This window comes from Mustelus asterias, chromosome 8, assembly GCF_964213995.1.
Source record: "Mustelus asterias chromosome 8, sMusAst1.hap1.1, whole genome shotgun sequence".
Classification (NCBI taxonomy): domain Eukaryota; kingdom Metazoa; phylum Chordata; class Chondrichthyes; order Carcharhiniformes; family Triakidae; genus Mustelus; species Mustelus asterias.
Window position 1 is genome coordinate 127,636,102 of NC_135808.1, and position 22,630 is coordinate 127,658,731.

At 45.6% G+C, this 22,630-nt stretch overlaps 1 protein-coding gene across 2 annotated transcripts in view; it reads right to left on the bottom strand.

Moving 5' to 3' along the window:
- Nucleotides 1-22,630, bottom strand: part of zzz3 (zinc finger, ZZ-type containing 3) — a 132,171-nt gene that overhangs the window by 36,080 nt on the left and 73,461 nt on the right. For both annotated transcript variants that reach the window (XM_078218944.1, XM_078218945.1), the window contains 4 exons: nucleotides 11,618-11,756; nucleotides 8,013-8,160; nucleotides 6,451-6,578; nucleotides 103-174 (listed from right to left, as the gene is read on the bottom strand). In XM_078218944.1, coding sequence (XP_078075070.1) covers nucleotides 103-174; nucleotides 6,451-6,578; nucleotides 8,013-8,160; nucleotides 11,618-11,756 — 487 coding nt within the window. The remainder of the gene's footprint in view (nucleotides 1-102; nucleotides 175-6,450; nucleotides 6,579-8,012; nucleotides 8,161-11,617; nucleotides 11,757-22,630) is intronic.

Genomic DNA, 22,630 nt, shown 5'->3' on the forward strand with positions numbered 1-22,630 from the left:
ATGAATCGAACAGGCATAATGGTGGCCTTTTCCCACTTTTGGGAGCTTCATGCTCATCCTGCTCGAATCCTATATATTTTGCAGCGAGAATGGAAAGTTTACCTGTTCTTCCACACTCCACAGCTGGTTAAATGTTTCTGACTTGGAGTCATCACAAATCCTTCCTCTTATTACCTGAAAAAGTTTATGTAAAAAAAAAACTTCAGATACTTCACGTTTTTTGCCCCCAGAATAAAGTATTGAAAATAACAACATTATCAAAGGCACAATATTCAATTTGAGGTGCGACAAGTTATTCCCAAAAAGAATCCTCCCCCTCCACCATCTCAGAGTGAGGGGGATCTCATAGAAATGTATAAAATTCTAACAGGGTTAGACAGGGTAGATTCAGGAAGAATGTTCCCAAGGATCGGGGAATTCAGAACCAATGGTCATAGTTTGAGGATAAGGGGTAAACCTTTTAGAACTGAGATGAGGAGAAATTTCTTCACTCAGAGAGTGGTGAACGTGTGGAATTCACTCCCACAGAAAGTAGTTGAGGCCAAAACACCTGATTTCAAGGAGAAATTAGATATAGCTCTTGGGGCTAAAGGGATCCAGGGATATGGGGGAAAGGGGGAGATCACGATATTGAATTCGATGATCAGCCATAATCAAGAACAGGCTTGAAGGGCCAAATGGCCTACTCCTGCTTCCAGTTTCTATGTTTCTACCCGAATTAAGCCAAGTTTTCAGCTTGCTAAATTTTCAGGACATTAATTATTTCAAACATTTGCCACACCTGTAGGAAAAATATAACATTCCTGTGGCACACAACAAAAGAAATGTCCAAATCAACAATAATTTGTATTTACAAAGTGCTTTTAAAATAGTAAAACATCCCACGATATCTCACAAAAGTGCATCAAAATTTGATACTGAGGCACCTTACAGGCGGCCATTCGGCCCATCGAACCTGCACCAACCACAACCCCACCCATCCCCTATCCCCATAACCCTGCTAATCCCCTGACACTAGGGTCCCTTTAGCATGGCCAATCAACCTAACCCGCACATCTTTGGACTGGGGGAGGAAACCGGAGCACCCGGAGGAAGACACGGGGAGAACATGCAAACTCCGCACAGACAGTGACCCGAGGCCGGAATCGAACCCGGGTCCCTGGCACTGTGAGGCAGCAGTGCTAACTAACCACTGTGCCACCGTGCCGCCCATTAAGATAACAATAGGGGAGCTGACTAAAGGTTTAGCCAAAGAGTTGGGTTTTAAGGAGCATCTTAAAAGAAGTGTTTTTAGGGTGGGAATTCTACAAAAACAGATCCTAGAGACAATGGCACGGCCACAAATGGTAGAGGGGAAAAAAAATCAGGGATGCACAAGAGGCTAGATTTGGATGAACTGAGGCACAAATAAAAATGACAAAACTGAACAAGCTTTTATTTTTCACTGCCCAGTTTAGCTTGCTCCCAGAATCTACCATCGCACAGCAAGTGCACCTGAATCATGTCACTGAGGAATTCAGAATTTTGGACAAAATTAAGCGAAGATCATTTTTGCAAAATAGGAGAGAAAAGCAACTGACTGAATTTCCCCAATTTTTCTAAGGTCTTTTTCACTTAAAACACAAATAACGTTCAAAGACTATTTGCTCGGGTGGATGGAGCTATTACGAGGGGGCATAACTATAGGGTTCGTGGTGGGAGATATAGGAAGGATATCAGAAGTAGGTTCTTTACGCAGAGAGTGGTTGGGGTGTGGAATGGACTGCCTGCAGTGATAGTGGAGTCAGACACTTTAGGAACATTTAAGCGGTTATTGGATAGGCACATGGAGCACACCAGTATGATAGGGAGTAGGATAGCTTGATCTTGGTTTCAGATAAAGCTCGGCACAACATCGTGGGCCGAAGGGCCTGTTCTGTGCTGTACTGTTCTATGTAAGAAGTATCTTCTGTACAAGATAGGCCTGAGGAGAATCTGGAAACAACTGTTGCTCTCACAGGGGATCTCCTCAGGGGAAAAGTGGGGAACAAAAGCGTGGTCAGACCAGCAATTAGTGGCTTAGAATATACACTGGATAAAACAAAATTACTACGGAAGACAAAGGGTCACCTGGACTCGAAACGTCAGCTCTTTTCTCTCCTTACAGACGCTGCCAAACCTGCTGAGACTTTCCAGCATTTCTTCTTTGGGCTTAGAACATACACTTCTTTCTGAAGACAAGAAATGGTCTCCAGTGTGAGCCGTGGCTCAGTTAGTTTCACACACTCCCACGAGTTAAGAGGGTCAAGGGTTCAAGCCTCACATCCCTGAGACACGAGCACGTCTTTTAGTGTCATCACGGTGCTCCGAGGGTGCTGCACTGCTGCAGAAGCCACCTTTCGGATGAGGAAGAGCAGCAGAAAGGTTCTCCTCTGTGTACTGGCCAACATTTACCTCTCAAATCAAAATGACTAAATCAGATCATCTGGTCATTATCATTTTGCCGTTCGTAGGGCCGTGCTGTGTGTAAATTGGCTGCTGCATTTCCTACATTACAGAGGTTACAGCTGGAAGTTTACCGGCACGCCTACCCCGGAATCGGGGTGGACGAGGCTCGCAGAACGGAATTCTCCGTTGACTTCGGACGGGATTTTTCGAGCCTCGCCCGATTGTGGTCGTAAAATACCGGCCTACATTTCAACTGTTGGTTCATTAGCTGTAAGACACTATGTGAGGTCAGAGGTCGAGAGAAGTCACACAACTCTCTCTACAAAACATGAGCAGCAGAGATTTTCTAAGGCCCTTTTTCCTTTTAACAGTGAAAGTGTGACTCCTATTAAAGTTGCTAACTACTGGGAATAATAAAATAATGCATCTGTACACAAAATGAAATCTTTCCCATTTCCTGAACTAAAGTTGTCTTTTCAGCACATCCGAAGGCCAACAGGAATTACAGCCTCCAGATTGGGCGACACGGTAGCACAGTGGTTAGCACTGCTGCTTCGCAGCTCTAGGGACCTGGGTTCGATTCCCGGCTCGGGTCACTGTCTGTGTGGAGTTTGCACATTCTCCTCGTGTCTGCGTGGGTTTCCTCCGGGTACTCCGGTTTCCTCCCACAGTCCAAAGATGTGCCAGTTAGGTTGATTGGCTGTGCTAAAAAATTGCCCCTTAGTGTCCCGAGATGCGTAGGTTAGAGGGATTAGTGGGTAAAATATGTAGGGATATGGGGATAGGGCCTGGGTGGGATTGTGGTCGGTGCAGACTTGATGGGCCGAATGGCTTCTTTCTGCACTGTAGAGTTTCTATGATTATAGACACATTGTCACTCGGAGTCAAAGCTGAAGTTTTAACCTGGACGGTATTGCATGTTCTCCAGGAAGCATTTTCATTCCTCCTCCACCCCCCAATCCCCAAAGTAGCGCACGCGCCCACACATACACGCACGCACACCAACTCCTGCGAGGTGAGCTTGGAGCTCAATTTGAAGTTCATGCTCGTTGATCCTAGGAACAGCCACCTCGTGTATCCTGCTTGCCACAGAGTAGAAGACAGGGGTTTGTCAACCCATATAGCAGAATGAAACAGGCTTTAATCCAGTTTTCAGGTCAGTTTTGGAGATAATGCTCCACTGGATGGCCTGCCAATACTAATAATGAGCTGACGGTGGAAACGAAGAAGGTTGCTGGTTACCGTCAGCAATTGGAACAGTGCACAAAACAGCACTGTGCGCCTGATTGGTGAGCAACATGTCTGTTTTTGTGTGCAACTAAGTTCCTTTCTAGCACGTAGTTTATTGAGATACATCTTGGGCGAATTCGGTTTTGTGGTGAATAATAATTATTTATTGCAGTGAGTGTACGAGCTGTGTGTAGGCAGAAAAATACAGATGGGAACAATAAACGTGTCAATACTTTCAAACACTTTCAAAACTGCCAACAATGTTAAACTTTACAGGGATTACCAAAATCTGAAGTTGACAGTTATCATCACTGCCCAATATCTGTGACTCCATACAAATCATTTACAGATGCTGACACACATTGCCCTAGACAGCTGCCAATTTGAGCCTGATCTTGATCAAGTTCCTGAAGTATTTGGTCAGAAGGAAGCGGTCTGCTTCTGTTATGTAAATTCTACATAATATTACAAAAATACAAAAATAGAAAACAAATAAGAAATCTGTGTGTGTGCTATTCAATGTGCATCACTGCTTCAGTACTTTATGATGTGGAGATGCCGGCCTTGGACTGGGGTAGGCGTGGTAAGAAGTCTCACAACACCAGCTTAAAGTCCAACAGGTCTATTTGGTAGCACGAGCTTTCAGCGCTCCGAAAGCTCGTGCTACCAAACAGACCTGTTGGTCAGTACTTTATATTAGCTCTGATAATATGCTCTCATTTCAAACAAATGGTTGCTTCTAAATGGGGAAAGACTTCAGAAATCTGAAGCACAAAGGGACTTCGAAGTCCTGGTTCAGGATTCTCTTAAGGTAAACATGCAGGTTCAGTTGGCAGTTAGGAAGGCAAATTCAATGTTAGCATTCATTTATAGGGGGCAAGAATACAAGAACAGGGATACTGCTGAGGCTGTATAAGGCTCTGGCCAGACCCCATTATGAGTATTGTGAGCAGGAAGAGTGTGCTGGCCTTGGAGGGGGTCCAGAGGAGGTTCACAAGAATGATCCCAGGAGTTAAGGGTTTGTCATATGAGGAGCAGTTGAGGTGCCTGGGTCTATACTCGATGGAATTTAGAAGGATGAGGGGGGATCTAATTGAAACTTACAGAATACCGAGAGGCCTAGATAGAGTGGACATGGACAGGATGTTTCCACTAGTGGGAGAGACTAGAACTCAAGGGCACAACCTCAGAGTGAAGGGACAATCCTTTAAAACATAGATAAGGAGGAATTTCTTCAGCCAGAGGATGATGGATCTGTGGAACTCATTGCCACAGAGGGTTGTGGAGGCCAGGTAATTGAGTGTCTTTAAGACAGATATATAGGTTTTTGATCAATAAGGGGATCAAGGGTTACAGGAAGGCAGCCGGAGAATGGGAATGGGAATCATATCAGCCATGATTGAATGGTGGAGCAGACTTAGAGTCATAGAGGTTTACAGCATGGAAACAGGCCCTTCGGCCCAACTTGTCCATGCCGCCCATTTTTTTTTAAAAACCCCTGAGCTAATCCCAATTGCCCGCATTTGGCCCATATCCCTCTATACCCATCGTGCCCATGTAACTATCTGAATGCTTTTTAAAAGACAAAATTGTACCTGCCTCTACTTGATGGGCTGAATGGCCTAATTCTGCTCCTATATCTTATGGTTAAACGGTACAGTTCCCTCTGCTTTGCTCCTACAATGGGGTAAGATTTCAGATGGGCGGCAAGGTGGATAGGTCTGCTGCCTCAGTGCCAAGAACCCGGGTTCAATTCTGGCCTTGGGTGACTGTCTGCGTGGAGTCTGCACGTTCTCCCTGTGTCTGCGTGGGTTTCATCCGGGTGCTCCGGTTTCCTCCCACAGTCCAAAGATGTGCGGGTTAGGTGGACTGGCCATGTTAAATTGCCTCTTAGTGTCGGGGGGGGGGGGGGGAATAGCAGTTAAATATGTGGGGTTACGGGGATAGGGCCTGGGTGGAATTATTGTTGGTACAGGCTCGATGGGTCGAATGGCCTCCTTCTGCACTGTGCAATTGTTACTGTGACCCGCTTACAATCTTGCTATAATCGAGCATGCTGAGAAAATCTTAGCTCAATCTACCTGCCCTCCTATGGAACCATTTAGTGCCACAACAGGGTAGTTTTCTCACTGTGGGTCAAGGACAACGAACACCTGGGATTGAGAGTCCTCAGCACATTTCAATATATGTGATGAATCTACTTATGAACATGCTTAGGTTAATTTTAAGATTGCTTCCCATTGTTCTGAGCGGGAAATCATTCCTATCTGTCCTGCAATTGCTTTAGTCAGATCAACTCTGATTTGACATTAACTGAACTTACCTGATAAGCACATCATTGCTCATAGAATCCTACAGTAGCAGAAGGAGACCATTCGGCCCATTGAGTCTGTACTGACCATAATCCCACCCAGGCCCTATCCCCGTAACCCCACTCATTTACCCTCGCTAGTCCCCCTGACACTGAGGGGCAATTTAGCATGGCCAATCCACCTAACCCGCACATCTTTGGACTGTGGGAGGAAACCGGAGCACCCGGAGGAAACCCACGCAGACAGGGGAAAACGTGCAAACTCCACACAGACAGTGACCCGAGGCTGGAATCGAACCCAGGTCCCTGGCGCTGAGGCAGCAGTGCTAACGCTGTGCCATCGTGCCGCCGGACATGGGCTTAGTGTTGGTGTGAACCTGAAGCCACTTTGCACCGACTTTAAACACTTCACGACAATGTTGAATTAAAATAATGCATCAAATTAATTCACTTTCGCCATTTCCCTGGGAGTATTTTCTCACCTGCGCACGGCTGTTTATCATTACGTCGGGGGCATCACTAGAAGGCAACATTGAAGAGTAAAAAGAGGAGGACGAAGACTCTGCATCCTTCTTGGAATCCATGGGACTTTTTGGTCTCACAGGCAAACCTAGTCCAGCCGAGAAAACATTCAGAAATTGAACATAATTTGAGACGCTCCAAATAAAACAAAATACAACTTCTCAAAAAAGAGACTTACACTTGCAAAGAGAAAAATCTGCTCCTTGAATATAACAAGACATCCCAATGCGTTTTGTGAGACATTCTAAAACAAGAGCTGACGCCCAGCCACGTAAGGAAATATTAGGGCGGATGACCAAAAGCTTATTAAAAGAGGTAGGTTTAAAAAGTGTCTTACTGGAGGCAAGTGAGATAAAGAACGGGAGCAGTTTAGAGAGAGGGAATTCTTTTATTCATTCATTCGTGGGACATGGGCATCGCTGGCTGGCCAGCATTTATTGCCCTTCCCTAGTTGCTGTTGAGATGGTGATGGTGAGCTGCCTTCTTGACTATGTGCCACCCCACGTGCTGTGGGTTGACCCACAATGCCATTAGGGAAGGAATTCCAGGATTTTGACCCAGCAACTGTGAAGGAACGATGGTATATTTCCAAGTCAGGATTGTGAGTGGCTTGGAGGGGAACTTGCAGGTGGTGTTCCCATGAATCGGCTGCCCTTGTCCTTCTAGATGGAAGTGGTCATGGGTTTGGAAGGTGCTGCCTAGGCATCTTTGGTGAATTGCTGCAGTACATCTTGTAGATAGTACACACTGCTGCTACTGAGCGTCGGTGGTGGAGGGAGTGGATGTTTGTAGATGTGGTGCCAATCAAGAGGGCTGCTTTGTCCTGAATGGTGTCAAGCTTCTTGAGTGTTGTTGGTGCTGCACCTATCCAGGCAAGTGTGGAGTATTCTATTGCACTCTTGACTTGTGCCTTGTAGCTGGTGGATAGGCTTTGGGGAGTCAGGAGATGAGTTACTCTCTGCAGTATTCCTAGCCTCTGACCTGTTCTTGTAGCCACTGTGTTTATGTGGCGAGTCCAGTTGAGTTTTGGTCAATGGTCACCCCAAGGATGTTGACAGTGGGGGGATTCAGTGATGGTAACACCAATGAATGTCAAGGGGCAGTGGTTAGAGTGTCTCTTATTGCCAATGGTCATTGCCTAGCATTTGTGTGGCGCGAATATTACTTGCAGAGCTTAAGGCCCAGGTAGCGGACGGCACGGCCACTGATGGTGAAGCAATTGAAATTGTAGATGCTCAAGACGCCAAGAATCCTGGGGGCAGATGACTGGCTGGAAGATGTTCATCTTGGTGATACTGAGGCTGGAAGCTGTCGAATTCAGCCTCAGAGAGTTGACAGGGAGTGGGATGGAGTTAGTGGTTCAGGAGTGGGAGTTGTGGCGGGGACCGAAAACTACGTATACAGTTTTCCCGATATTCAACTGGGGGAAATTTCTCAATAGCTTTTATTCATCAACATCGAGATCTGAAGGGCTCTCATGGCAAACTGAACGAAGAACAAAATCGTAAAAACAAACAAGTACCTTTGTCAAAGACGAGCTTTAACCTCCGCGTGTTGTGTTTCTTATTTCTGTATTCTTTCTCAAAATTTCCTAACCCAGACGTATAATGGTCCCATGGGATCGGAGGCAGCTGAACCACTCTTTGCGGGCATGGAAACCCCATCTCAACCTATGTCATAGGCCAATTGAAAGCATTAAAAATCCATCCACATTCAATGCATCAGACTGTCTTCCTAATAGCTTCTCATAAGACATGTGCTCAGAAAAAATGGTGCAGAGATTATGAGAGTTTTCGTTTTGACAAGAGTAGATAGAGAGAAACTGATCCCACTGGAAGAAGGATCAGTAACCACAGATCACAGATATAAGACCCTCGTCAGACCCCACTTGGAGTACTGTGCTCAGTTCTGGTCGCCTCACTATAGGAAGGATGTGGAAAAGATTGAAAGGATGCAGAGGAGATTTACAAGGATGTTGCCTGGATTGAGTGGCATGCCTTATCAGGATAGGCTGAGGGAGCTCAGTCTTTTCTCCTTGGAGAGATGAAGGATGAGAGGAGACCTGATAGAGGTGTATAAGATGTTGAGAGGCATAGATCGGGTGGACTCTCAGGGGCTTTTTCCCAGGGTGGAAATGTCTGCTACGAGAGGGCACAGGTTTAAGGTGCTGGGGGGGTAGGTACAGGGGAGATGTTAGGGGTAAGTTTTTCACACAGAGGGTGGTGGGCGAGTGGAATCGGCTGCCGTCAGTGGTGGTGGAGGCGAACTCAATAAGGTCTTTTAAGAGACTCCTGGATGAGTACATGGAGCTTAATAGGATGGAGGGTTATAGGTAGGTCTAAAAGGTAGGGATGTGTTTGGCACAACTTGTGGGCCGAAGGGCCTGTTTGTGCTGTAGTTTTTCTATGTTTCTATCACAGGCTTAAGATAATTGGCAAAACAAATCAGAGGGGAAGCACAATTTTTGTTATTTTACCCAGCCAGTTGCAATCTGGAATGCACTGCTTGAAGTGACGATCGTAAGAAGTCTCACAACACCAGGTTAAAGTCCAACAGGTTTATTTGGAATCACGGGCTTTCAGAGCGCTGCCCCTTCATCAGGTGAGTGGATCCCAATGTTCTCCATTCACCTGATGAAGGAGCAGTGCTCCGAAAGCTTGTGATTCCAAATAAACCTGTTGGACTTTAACCTGGTGTGAGACTTCTTACTGTGCCCACCCCAGTCCAATGCCAGCAGCTCCACATCATGAAATTATGATGGAAGCAGATCCAACAGTAACTTTCAAAAGAAATCTGGATACCTACTTGAAATGGAAAATAGGGAAAAGGCAGAGAAATGGGACAAAGTGGATAGTCCGAAAAGACACAATGGGCCAAATGGCCTTCTGTGCCATACTGTGTGCTTCTATGAAAATTAATTATCAAAATTATTCTCCATTTCAGATTGCTGTTAAAAAATTTCATACAATTTTCTTTAACGGCTAAACTCTAGATGTTGTCGGTTATTTCTAAATTGTGATCTCTAAAAAAAGTCAGAGCTTAAATGGGAAAATGGGCATGTTTGAAGGGAACAGCAATTATCATGGGAGATTTTAATCTGCACATTGATTGGACAAACCAAACCGGCAAGGGTAGCATAGAAGAAGGGATGGTGAGATGTTTTCACTAGTGGGAGAGTCTTGAACAAGGGGACATCGCTACAAGATAAAGGGCTGGTCATTTAAAACTGAGGTGTGTAGAAATTTCTTCTCGCAGGCGGTGATGAATCTCTGGAATTCTCTGCCCCAAAGGGTAGTGGAGGCTGGATCATTAGAAGTACTAAATTGGAGGTAGATAAATATTCGACAGATCGAGGAATAGAGGAGTATGGGGAAATGGCACAGAGCTGTGCCCGGCATAGATCAGCCATGATCGTATTGAATGGCGGGGCAGGCTTGAAGGGCCTGGTGGCATCCTCCTGCTTCTATTTCTTGTGTTTGTGTGTCACTGGATTGCTTAGACCATGAAACAACACCTACCTATAATGTCCCACTGGACCCAGCCCATCCCACATACAGGTGACAGCTAAAGTCTGGACAGTGGCCCTAATGGTTATGATGCTGGACTATTGAGAGGGGATATTATATCCCTTAATGTACACTGCACAACTGAATTCATAAATCAGCACCAGAAAATGGCCATTAAAAGCTTCAAAACTCTCTTAAAAGCTCAGATAGTTCAGTAAAGCCCTTCAATAGATAGAACCCACCACCCTTCCCTTGGACTCTCTCCAGTTTCACAGTGTGTTTGCCTCTTAATGTTATAGAATCACAGAATCCCTACAGTTCAGAAGGAGGCCATTCGGCCCATCGAGTCTGCACCAACCACAATCCCACCCAGGCCCTATCCCCATAACCCCATGCATTTATCTTAGCTACTCCCCCTGACACTAAGGGGCAATTTAGCATGGCCAATCCACCTAACCAGCACATCTTTGGACTGTGGAAGGAAACCGGTCCTCGTGTTAATTCAGGATGGGTAATAAATATTGCCCCACTGGCATTGCCTATATTCCAAAATCTCAGGTAAAGAGAGCCCTTCTGCCCCTCTGATCTCAGGTGACCATCTTTCCCATCACAACTTTGGTTTCTGATCAAAAACCTATCTGCATTTCTGGTAATGAAGTATTCATTCAATACCACAGTTGAATATCAGTCTAGTGCATTCAGTCTGGGATTGCTGGGGTCTAGATCCACCATATCTTCCTTTGGAGCACACACTCCATCAAGTCATAAAGTTTCCATTTGCAATGACACTTGTAAGGTAGCCTTTTGTCTTTTTCAATGTTAATCATTTTTAAGCATCTCAGGCAACAGAATGAAACAAAACAAAGGGAATTTTCACTCACTGGATATATAATTAAGCTTTAATGCAGGAATTTGAGATTCTGATTAAAGAATGACCACAGGACAGAAGACCATTCGCCCCACTGCGCCTGCATCGACTCTCCTGATGAGCTATCCAATTAGTTCCTGCTCTTTCTCCACAGCAATGTAAATATATTTCTTTCAAGTATCCAATTCCTTTTGGAACCTGCTTCCCCCATCCTTTCAGACAGTACACCGTTACAACTCACTGTGATAAGGTTTCCTCCTGTCACCTATGGTTCTTTTGCCGATCGGCCCAAATGATGTCCTTTGGGATTACTAACCCTTCTGGCACCGTGAACGGTTTCTATTTATTTACTTTATCAAAACCATTCACTATTTTAATACCGCTTATCAAATCACCTCTTAAACTATTCTTCTTTGAGCAGAGAAGGTTAAGTTTTTTTAAAAGTTTATTAGTGTCACAAGTAGGCTTACATTAACACTGGATGAAAGCAAATTACTGCGGATGCTGGAATATGAAACCAAAAGAAAAAATGCTGGAAAATCTCAGCAGGTCTGGCAGCATCTGTAAGGAGAGAAAGGAGCTGACGCTTCAAGTCCAGGTGACAGCTTTGACAAAGGGTCATCTGGACTTGAAACGTTAAATCTCAATCAGGGATTTTAGTGAAAAGAGATAAAAAATAGACAGGGAAAAAGGATCCTTATTATTCTCTAATGAATATTGAACATGCTTATTAAGGGCTTGTTAATGACCTACCTTCTGTTGGAGATTTTCCACAAATGCAATGGGTTCCTTTAGCCCTTCTTTCTGATGTCTGCTTAAACATTCCAAGTCGTGAATAGCCTGGGCCCGTTGGGCTTCCAACACAGCAATGGTCTGTAGCAGCCTCTGGTAACTGAGTAAAAGATTATACAGGCTGCATCAAGTTACTCTGAATAAACCATGAGTTTCTCAACAGAAGCCTAGAGTAAGTCTCTTTTGAAACATGTCTAGAAACTTAAAATGACCAGGAACTTAAACGAAGTTCCCCCAAAAAAAGCTTTCTTAAATCAATAACTTTAAACATTTAATAAACATTGCTTTATATTTCAGCAAGCAACGTGCACAATGATTGTAAGATTCACATGACTTTGAATCCAGTGTGGACTGACGGCACAGAGATTGTCTACTTGTTCAGTTCCTGAAGACTGCATTTGCTTCCTAGTCAAGATAGCTCAGAGCCTCAACCTTGGCGACAGTAACCAGGTGCTCAGCACATACTGACAACCTTCCACACAGAGTGTGAGAAAAGCCACATAGGGAATGGGTGGGCCACAAGGCCACAGACCAAGATATCAGCAAGGAGTTAGCATGAGAGGGAGGTCATGCCTCACTAACCTGGTGGAGTTTTTTGAAGAAGTGACCAAAATGGTTGACGAGGGAAGGGCCGTGGATGTCGTCTATATGGACTTTAGTAAAGCGTTTGACAAAGTCCCTCATGGTAGGCTAGTGAAAAAGGTTGGATCTCATGGGATAAAGGGGGAGGTGGCTAGATGGGTGGAGAACTGGCTTGGTCACAGAAGACAGAGGGTGGTAGTGGAAGGGTCTTTTTCCGGCTGGAGGCCTGTGACTAGTGGTGTTCCGCAGGGCTCTGTATTGGGACCTCTGCTGTTTGTGATTTATATAAATGATCTGGAAGAAGGTGTAACTGGGGTGATCAGTAAGTTTGCGGACGACACAAAATTGGCAGGACTTGCAGATAGTGAGGAGCATTGTCAGAAGCTACAGAAGGATATAGATAGGCTGGAAATTTGGGCAAAGAAATGGCAGATGGAGTTCAATCCTGATAAATGCGAAGTGATGCATTTTGGTAGAAATAATGTAGGGAGGAGCTATACGATAAATGGCAGAACCATAAAGGGTGTAGATACGCAGAGGGACCTGGGTGTGCAAGTCCACAGATCCTTGAAAGTGACGTCACAGGTGGAGAAGGTGGTGAAGAAGGCATATGGCATGCTTGCCTTTATAGGACGGGGCATAGAGTATAAAAGTTGGGGTCTGATGTTGCAGATGTATAGAACGTTGGTTCGGCCGCATCTGGAATACTGCGTCCAGTTCCGGTCGCCACACTACCAGAAGGACGTGGAGGCTTTGGAGAGAGTACAGAGGAGGTTTACCAGGATGTTACCTGGTATGGAGGGGCTTAGATATGAGGAGAGATTGGGTAAACTGGGGTTGTTCTCCCTGGAAAGACGGAGGATGAGGGGAGACTTAATAGAGGTGTATAAAATTATGAAAGGCATAGATAGGGTTAACAGTGGGAAGCTTTTCCCCAGGTCGGTGGTGACGTTCACGAGGGGTCATAGGTTCAAGGTGAAGGGGGGGAGGTTTAACACAGATATCAGACGGACATATTTTACACAGAGGGTGGTGGGGGCCTGGAATGCGCTGCCAGGCAAGGTGGTGGAGGCGGACACACTGGGAACGTTTAAGACTTATCTAGACAGCCATATGAACGGAGTGGGAATGGAGGGATACAAAAGAATGGTCTAGTTTGGACCAGGGAGTGGCGCGGGCTTGGAGGGCCGAAGGGCCTGTTCCTGTGCTGTATTGGTCTTTGTATGACTTAATGCTGTTTGTCCAGAGGCTTTGAATCCATCCACAAGTCAGAATATCGGAGTCTTCACACCAGGTGCCAGGAATGGGGGAAAGTTTCAGTCTGAGCCTTACTGTCTGCCCCTCAGTGAGCGCTAAACATTGAAAGAAATTGGAACATCCTCAGAATTAAGCTTTAATGCAGGAATTTGAGGTTCTGATTGAAGAATGACCACAGCACAGAAGAGCATTCGCCCCACTGCGCTTGCATCGACTCTCCTGATGAGCTATCCAATTAGTTCCTGCTCTTTCGCCACAGCAATGTAAATATATTTCTTTCAAGTATCCAATTCCTTTTGGAACCTGCTTCCCCCATCCTTTCAGACAGTACACCGTTACAACTCACTGTGATAAGGTTTCCTCCTGTCACCTATGGTTCTTTTGCTGATCGGCCCAAATGATGTCCTTTGGGATTACTAACCCTTCTGGCACCGTGAACGGTTTCTATTTATTTACTTTATCAAAACCATTCACTATTTTAACACCGCTTATCAAATCACCTCTTAAACTATTCTTCTTTGAGCAGAGAAGGTTAAGTTTTTTTAAAAGTTTATTAGTGTCACAAGTAGGCTTACATTAACACTGGATGAAAGCAAATTACTGCGGATGCTGGAATATGAAACCAAAAGAAAAAATGCTGGAAAATCTCAGCAGGTCTGGCAGCATCTGTAAGGAGAGAAAGGAGCTGACGTTTCAAGTCCAGGTGACAGCTTTGACAAAGGGTCATCTGGACTCGAAACGTCAGCTCTTTTCTCTCCTCACAGATACTGCCAGACCTGCTGAGATTTTCCAGCATTTTCTCTTTTGGCTACATTAACACTGTAATGAAGTTACTGTGAAAATCCCCTTGTCGCCACAGTCCAGCGCCTGTTCGGGTACAGAGGGAAAATTTAGCATGACCAATGCACCCTAACCAGCACGTTTTTCGGACTGTGGGAGGGAAGCAGAGCACCCGGAGGAAACCCACACAGACACGGGGAAAACGTGCGAACTCCACACAGACCCGAGCCAAGAATCGAACCCGGATCCTTGGCGCTGTGAGGCAGCAGTGCTAACCACTGTGCCACCATGTTGCCCCGAATAACCCCAGCTTCTCCAGTCACGTCACGTATCTGAAGTCCCTCATCCCTGGTACCATTCTAGTAAGTGACTTCTGCATTTGCACTCTTCCAAAAGAATGCTATCCAGGATTGAACGTAATGCTTCAGCGTCTCAGTGTTTTATAAAATGTGGGACATGGGCGTCGCTGGTTGGCCAGCATTTATCACCCACCTCTAGTTGCCCTTAGCTAGGCCATTTCAGAGGGCAGTTGAGAGTCATCCACATTGCTGTGGCTCTGGAGTCACATGTAAGCCAGACCAGGTAAGGATGGCAGATTTCCTTCCCTCATGAACCAGATGGGATTTTCCGACAATCGACAATAGTTTTGTGGTCATCAGTAGATTCTTAATTCCAGATATTTTTATTGAATTCAAAATTCCATCAGCTGCTGTGATGGGAATCCGGGTCTGCAGAACATTAGCGGAGTTTCTGGATTAATGGTTTGGTGATAGATAATACCACTAGGCCATTGCCTTCCACTTGTATTTGTGTGTCATTGACTTAGTATGTCAGCTTTCTACTGCCTGTGCCAGTGTATTTTAAGTTTTTGGTCAACTTTTGCTAGTTTTCAAGCTTGGTCTTCCAGGTATTTGGTAACTGATAAGCAGTTGCTTGATAGTACAGCTCTTGAACATTGCTGAACCAGAGACATGCTACCGAGGCTCTGTCCTGCATTTAACAGGACAAACGCAAGAGTGCCAAATTTCAAACAATCGCAACTATTTATACTAGAGGAGAAAAGGGTGCCGATTGGTTGGCAGGTTGACTCTGATTGGCTGAGGTGTTGCAACGGAGAAACGGGGAACTATGGGCTCCTCAAGTTCCTGGATGATTCAAAACAAAGGTGTAAGACTCGAACATATTGCTTTGGTTTGCAGAGAATGGGTCCCTGTCTATGTAACTTTTAATAAGTGCAAATGAATCACATTATGAACTCAATTGATTAGCTTAAGTCGGTTTATCCATGGTCTCCATTTCACTTAATAACTTGAAAACTTTGACCAAATCATCCCTTAACCTTCTAAATTCCGGGGAATACAGCCCTAGTTTTTTTATTTTTTCATTGGATGGTGGGTGTTGCTGACAAGGCCAACATTTGTTGGCCATCCCTAATAGCTCTGAACTAAGTGGCTTGCGAGGCCATTTCCAGGTAAGAGGGCAGGTAAGGGTCAACCACATGTAGGCCAGACCAGGTAAAGATGGCCGATTTCCTTCCCTAAAGGGCATTATCATCAATGGCAATTTCACAGTCACCATTGCTGAAAATAGCTTTCAATTCCCGATTTTATTAATCAAAATTAAATTTCACCAACTGCCGTGGTGGGATTTGAGTCCATGTCCTCAAGAGGATTAACGTGGGCTGCTGGATTACTAGTCCAGTGACATTACCACTAGGCCACTGTCTCTTCCTAATCTCCACCAAATTAACCCCTGGAATTTGGATATCATTCTGGTAAATCCGAACTGCATTTCCTTCATGAACAATATATCCACCTCATACGGTGAGAAGGCGCATAGGTGGAGCTGGCATAATTTTGGGAAGGAGCTTGCTAATTCTGCTGACATAAACTTTCATGTTCTGACCAAAATGCCACATCAAAACACAAATTAGGAACTTGTTTTCCTCACCAGAGCTGGTCACGAGTGCACAGCCATCAGTGCAGAAAGTAACAGCTTGCTTTAGATTAAAGAGCGTAGGCTGCTTCCCCAGAAGACTACTGATAGCTGCACACATTTTTCTCACAAATCCTGACAATGATGAATGTCGCTTGCCAGGCGAGGGACCACACAAGCTTTCCCCGTACAGACTGGGCACTGTCTCAACTATGTTACTTTGCCGCAGCTGCTAAATCATGGAATCACAGAATCCCTACAATGCAGAAGGTGGCCATTCGGCCCATTGAGTCTGCACCGACAGAGTATCTTGCCCATGCCCACCGCCTTGGCTAATACATCCAACCCACGCATATTTGAACTTTAAGGGGCAATTGAGCATGGCCAATCCACTAAACCTGTCTGCGCGGTGTCTGCAGGTTCTCCCCGTGTCTGCGTGTGTTTCCACCAGGTGCTCTGGTTTCCTCCCACAGTCCAAAAGACATGTTGGTTTTTAAAAAATTCATTCATGGGACATGGGTGTCGTTGGCTGGCCAGCATTTATTGCCCATCCCAAGTTGCCCGAGGGCAGTTGAGAGTCAACCACATTGCTGTGGCTCTGGAGTCACATGTAGCCAAGGACATTAGAAAGCCAGTTGAATTTCTCCGACAACCGATAATGGTTTCATGGTCATCAGTAGATTCTTAATTCCAGATTTTTGTTTACTGAATTCAAATTCTACCATCTGCCCTGGCGGGATTGGAACCTAAATCCCCAGAACATTAGCTGAGTTTCTGGATTAAAAGTCTAGCGATAATACCACTAGGCCATTGCCTCCCCGAATGAACCTGCACACCTTTGGACACTTAAGAGCCAATTCAGCATGACCAATCCACCTCACCTATGGGCGGCACAGCAGCATAGTGGTTAGCACTGCTGCCTCACAGTGCCAGGGACCCGGGTTCGATTCCCGGCTTGGGTCACTGTCTAAGTGGAGTGTGCACTTTTCCCCCCGTGTCTGTGTGGGTTTCCTCCAGGTGCTCCGGTTTCCTCCCACATTCTGAAAGATGTACTGGTTAGGTGCCGGAGTGTGGCAACTAGGGGAACTTCACCGTAACTTCATTGCAATATTAATATAAGCCTTACTTGTGACTAATACATAAACTTTTTAACCTTCACCTTTTTGGATTGTGGGAGGAAACCGGAGCACCCGGAGGAAACCCACGCAGAGACTGGGAAAGCGTGCAAACAGCAGTCACCCAAGGCCGGAATCGAACCCAACTCCCTGGCGCTGTGAGGCAGCAGTGCGCACTGTTGTACCACTGTGCTGCCCCTAAATATGTCGGTCTTTGCACATGATATGCTGTTTGGTCAGTGATATAAAAGTCCAGCCTGAACATCAGGCCCGAAGAACTGAAGAATGCGCCACTCCTTGAATTAAGAGAGGGTTTTTCTCCAGAACAAGTCTGTAATCTGTAGGATGTTAAACCACATCTTTCAACTGAATAATACTGCCTTCAGCTTTTGACAGTCAAGCCAATTTCCCTTCATTTTGGTTTCAAGCTTCACTGGACACGTGAGGCTCAACCTGAATCTACGTTTCAGAATTCAAATGTGTGAATTAGTTACAGTGCTTTTTAAATAACTGAGGAACTGCCAAGGAAAAGGATCAAAACCCATGGTTTCAAATGCCAAGGAAAAAAATTGCAGGGCTATGTGGAGAGAGCAGGGGAGTGAGGCTCTTTGGATAGGTACGATGGGTTGAACTGACTCCTCCGTGCTGAATGATTTATTATTTAAAGATCGTGCGCATCAGATAGCAATGATTAGGTGCTGAGGTATATGAAGCTCAAGGATGAAAAGGAAGGGAAAGATTTATATTGAGGGATGAAAAGAGTTCCTCAGTTCTTGGGTCTGAGGAAGACAATGAAATGGGTGCGAGAGCCTTGTGTGAGAATGAAGACATATGGAAGGACAGTATCTTTGGAGTTCAGAAGGAATTGGAAAGTTCAGAGCACCACTGAATTTTGGAATATGAGCTGAGAGAAAGTTCTGTTGTGGGGGCACAGTGGTTAGCACTGCTGCCTCACAGCGCCAGGGACCCGGGTTTGATTCCTGGCTTGGATCACTGTGTGTGTGGAGTTTGCATGTTCTCCGTGTCTGCGTGGGTTTCCTCCGGCAGCTCTGGTTTCCTCCCACTGTCTGAAAGACGTGCTATTAGGTGCATTGACCCAAACAGGTGCCGGACTGTGGCGACTGGAGGAATTTCACAGTAACTTCATTGCAGTGTTAATGCAAGCCTTACTTGTGACTAATAAATAAACTTTAATTTTTAACTTTTTGAATTTAAACAGTGAAAGACAGCATGGGGTTACCACAGTGTGGGCCACATCGTTCGCATGTCTGACATGAGACTCCCAAAACAAGCACTCGACACGGCAAACACTTCGACACGGCAAGCGAGCCCAGGAGGGCAGAGGAAACACTTCAAGGACACCCTCAAAGCCTCCTTGAAAAAGTGCAGCTTCCCCACCGAAACCTCTAAGTCCTGGCCGAAGACCGCCCAACGTGGAGGAAAGGTATCCAGGAAGGAGCTGAGCACCTCAAGTTTCAATGACCCCCCCCCCCAAATAACAAGAGACTGTAAGTTGTGCATTGGACTCCTCAGTCACCTGAGAACTCATGTTTAGTGTGGAAACAAGTCGTCCTCGACTCAGAAGGTTTGCCGAAGAAGACGACCACAGTGCTAAAGCAATAGGAGACACAAGAACAGTTAATATCTAATACACAAGGGAGACAAGGATCGCCTAGTTGGTGAGCTTGGTGCTCTTTGATGTGCCAACTGGTGCTCCTGGTGAGGTTAACTGAGATCAGGCAGTTCTGCCCTATGTTCTCGTCTTCACTGCTATATGACCAACTCTACAATGAATTAGCTGGCATAACTATTAGGTAGAAATACAGAAATAATCATAAAAACTGAAAGGTGCAGATACTGCGGCATGCTCCCACTTGGTGATCTGTTGTTTTGGCTTCAGTGACTACTGTGGTGAAGAAGAGTTCCATTTTGACGTTCAAGGAGTTCCCGCGTGGTCTGCTGTTTTACAATCGCCATGCTTGCGAAATGCCAGCGGCACAGCCAACTTCTCACCAAGACAGGCTTTCTATGTCAGCAGACCTTTGCATGCACCCCAAATTATGAATGGCAAATGAGTCAGAGGGGAGATGAAGATGATTTTTATTTATGTAAACAGCTTCCGGTATGCATTGTCTGAAAGGCGCAGTGGAAGCAGATTCAATAATAATGTTCAAAAAGGAATTGGCCACTTATTTGAAAAGGGAATTTGCAGAACTATTGGGAAAGAGCAAGGGAGCGGGATTCACTGGGTAACTCTTTCGAACGTCCCCCACCCATTAAAATGCCCACCCATTCACATGGTGCACCTGAGCACATTAAGGAAAAGAATTAAACAAAAACCATTGCTCAAATAGTGGCGTGACTCACTGTGTGTGCGCCAGAATTGAAAAAGAGAGACATTACTTATAATCTCTTAGTTTGGAATGAGGCCAACAAGAGTTTTAACAGCATTAGCCCAGTTCTCAAATGGCATCCGTCCACAACATACACAAGAAAGAAATGTTCGGGCAGCCAACACAATTGGCACCAATTCAGCAAGTTCATTTAGACCGACCCGAAGAATAAACTGTGTGGGAACCTGAAATCTCCATCTTAGCAAGAGGCAAGCCGCTCTTTTAGGGAGAAATTCAGGGAAGATTTTGCATTCTGCTGCTGGATGTGGTGCAGGAAAATATTTTAGCCGCAGGCGGAGTTCTCCATCACCTGTACAGTGCGTAAACACATTTACAAAGTACCTGCAGAGGAGTAAACAGGACTGGTTCACCACAAGCTAGGTGCAGCTCCACATGCGGATTTTCCAACTTGTGATGAGCCACACCTTTCCCAGACATCTCCTCTGGCTCTTCAAGCAGAACTGACTGAACCTTCCGACAGGATGGAAGACACGAGCATCCAATCACTCGAGGAGAGATTAGGCAAAAGATAGAACAGAATAGAATCCCTACAGCGCAGGAGGCTGCCATTTGGCCCATCGAGCCTGCACCGACAACAATATACCCAGGCCCTACTGCCCGTAATCCCACATATCAAAGGTAGGGTTCTGAAGACTGTGGAGGAACAGAGAGATCTTGGGGTCCATATCCACAGATCTCTAAAGGTTGCCAGTCAAGTGGATAGAGCTGTGAAGAAGGCCTATAGTGTGTTAGCTTTTATTAACAGGGGGTTGGAGTTTAAGAGCCGTGGGGTTATGCTGCAACCGTACAGGACCTTGGTGAGACCACATTTGGAATATTGTGTGCAGTTCTGGTCACCTCACTATAGGAAGGATGTGGAAGCGCTGGAAGGAGTGCAGAGGAGATTTACCAGGATGCTGCCTGGTTTGGAGGGTAGGTCATATGAGGAAAGGTTGAGGGAGCTAGGGCTGTTCTCTCTGGAGCGGAGGAGGCTGAGGGGAGACTTAATAGAGGTGTATAAAATGATGAAGGGGATAGATAGAGTGAACGTTCAAAGACTATTTCCTCGGGTGGATGGAGCTATTACAAGGGGGCATAACTATAGGGTTCGTGGTGGGAGATACAGGACGGATATCAGAGGTAGGTTCTTTACGCAGAGAGTGGTTGGGGTGTGGAATGGACTGCCTGCAGTGATAGTGGAGACAGACACTTTAGAAACATTTAAGCGGTTATTGGATAGGCACATGGAGCACACCAGGATGATAGGGAGTGGGATAGCTTGATCTTGGTTTCAGATAAAGCTCGGCACAACATCGTGGGCCGAAGGGCCTGTTCTGTGCTGTACTGTTCTATGTTCTATATTTACCCTACTAATACCCCTGACACTAAGGGTCAATTTAGCATGGCCAATCAAACTAAGCCGCACATCTTTGGACTGTGGGAGGAAACCGGAGCAACCAGAGGAAACCCACGCAGACATGGGGAGAACATGCAGACTCTGCACAGACAGTGACCTGAGCCAGGAATCGAACCCGGGTCCCTGGAGCTGTGAGGCAGCAGTGCTAACCACTGTGCCACCCCATGACAAGATGCAGCAACAGACTGTGCAACTGAAGATCTCAACCCCACCATGCCCAGTAAATCAGCACGTGATACAGCTGCACACTGGTGCTGTGCAGTTGCTCATGGATTTCAATAAATATCGTCTGTTGTGGGATAATTTAAGTTGAGAATTGCGAAAAATAGCCACTCGATGTGGCTGTCTTTATTTCAGAGAGGGTGGGGGAGGAGAGATGCAGGGGCCTATCTGACCAACAATTATTGATCCTTCAATTAACGGTCAAAACAGATCTGATCATTGCGCAATGGCGATTTGCGGTAGCTTCCTGTACCAACATCGATTGCCGCTTTTCCTATAACAGGGACTACTCTGTAATTCGTTGGCTGGTAGTCTCTTTTGGCCATCGATGGTTGCCAAAGACACTGTATAAATGCAAGTTTGTTTTTCTCCTTTCTTCTCTCCTAAATTAAATGCAGCTGTGGGGTCTTCCAGTTGCAATCAGACCACATCCCCGCACCCTATTCAGCCCCCCACCGCTTGTGTTCAGATGCAAGAACAATTTGAATTTATGTAGCACCGTTCCATTGTCCTCAAACTTGTTTTAAAGATAGGTGACAATATTGTGTGGCAAAGAATGACAAAGCTAATGAAATGCCACGACATACATCCATCCATGTTCATGTAATAAAGTGTGACAGGGGAAAGTTTAAAAAAAAGTTGACTCCAAGCCGCATAAAGGAAATATTAAGAAATTTTCAGAGATATTAGGAGGGAATTCCACAACTGGAGGCTGAAGGCGCGGCTGCTACTGGTTGACTGATTAGAATTCGAATGCTCAAGAGGCCATAATCGGAGGAGATCTCGTGGATGAACTGGGGGTGTGTGTGAGGGAGAGTGTGAGGGAGAGAGAGTGAGAGTGTGTGTTTGATATCTCAAGAGTGGGCAAGGCTAAGGCCATGGAGGGATTTGAAAAACACGAACAAGTGTTTAATGAGCATTCAAAGTAGGTCTACAGGTATAGAATCATAGAATCCTACAGTGCAGAAGAGGCCATTCGGTCCATCGGGTCTGCACCGACCACAATCCCACCCAGGCCCTATTCCCATAACCCCATGCATTTACCCCAGCTACTTTTCGTTGTCTACTAATACATGTGACAATAATAAGTTAAATCAAGTCAGCAAGCACAAGCAAGGGAAATGAGCGAGTGGAACTTGACACGAGTCAGGACGCAGGCAGTAGAACTTTGGATGACTTCAAAAATATCAGTGTGCGTGTACACAGACAGCTTTAATATAGCACCTTTCACTCAACCCTCAGGGTGCCCAAAAGAACTACACAACTAATTATA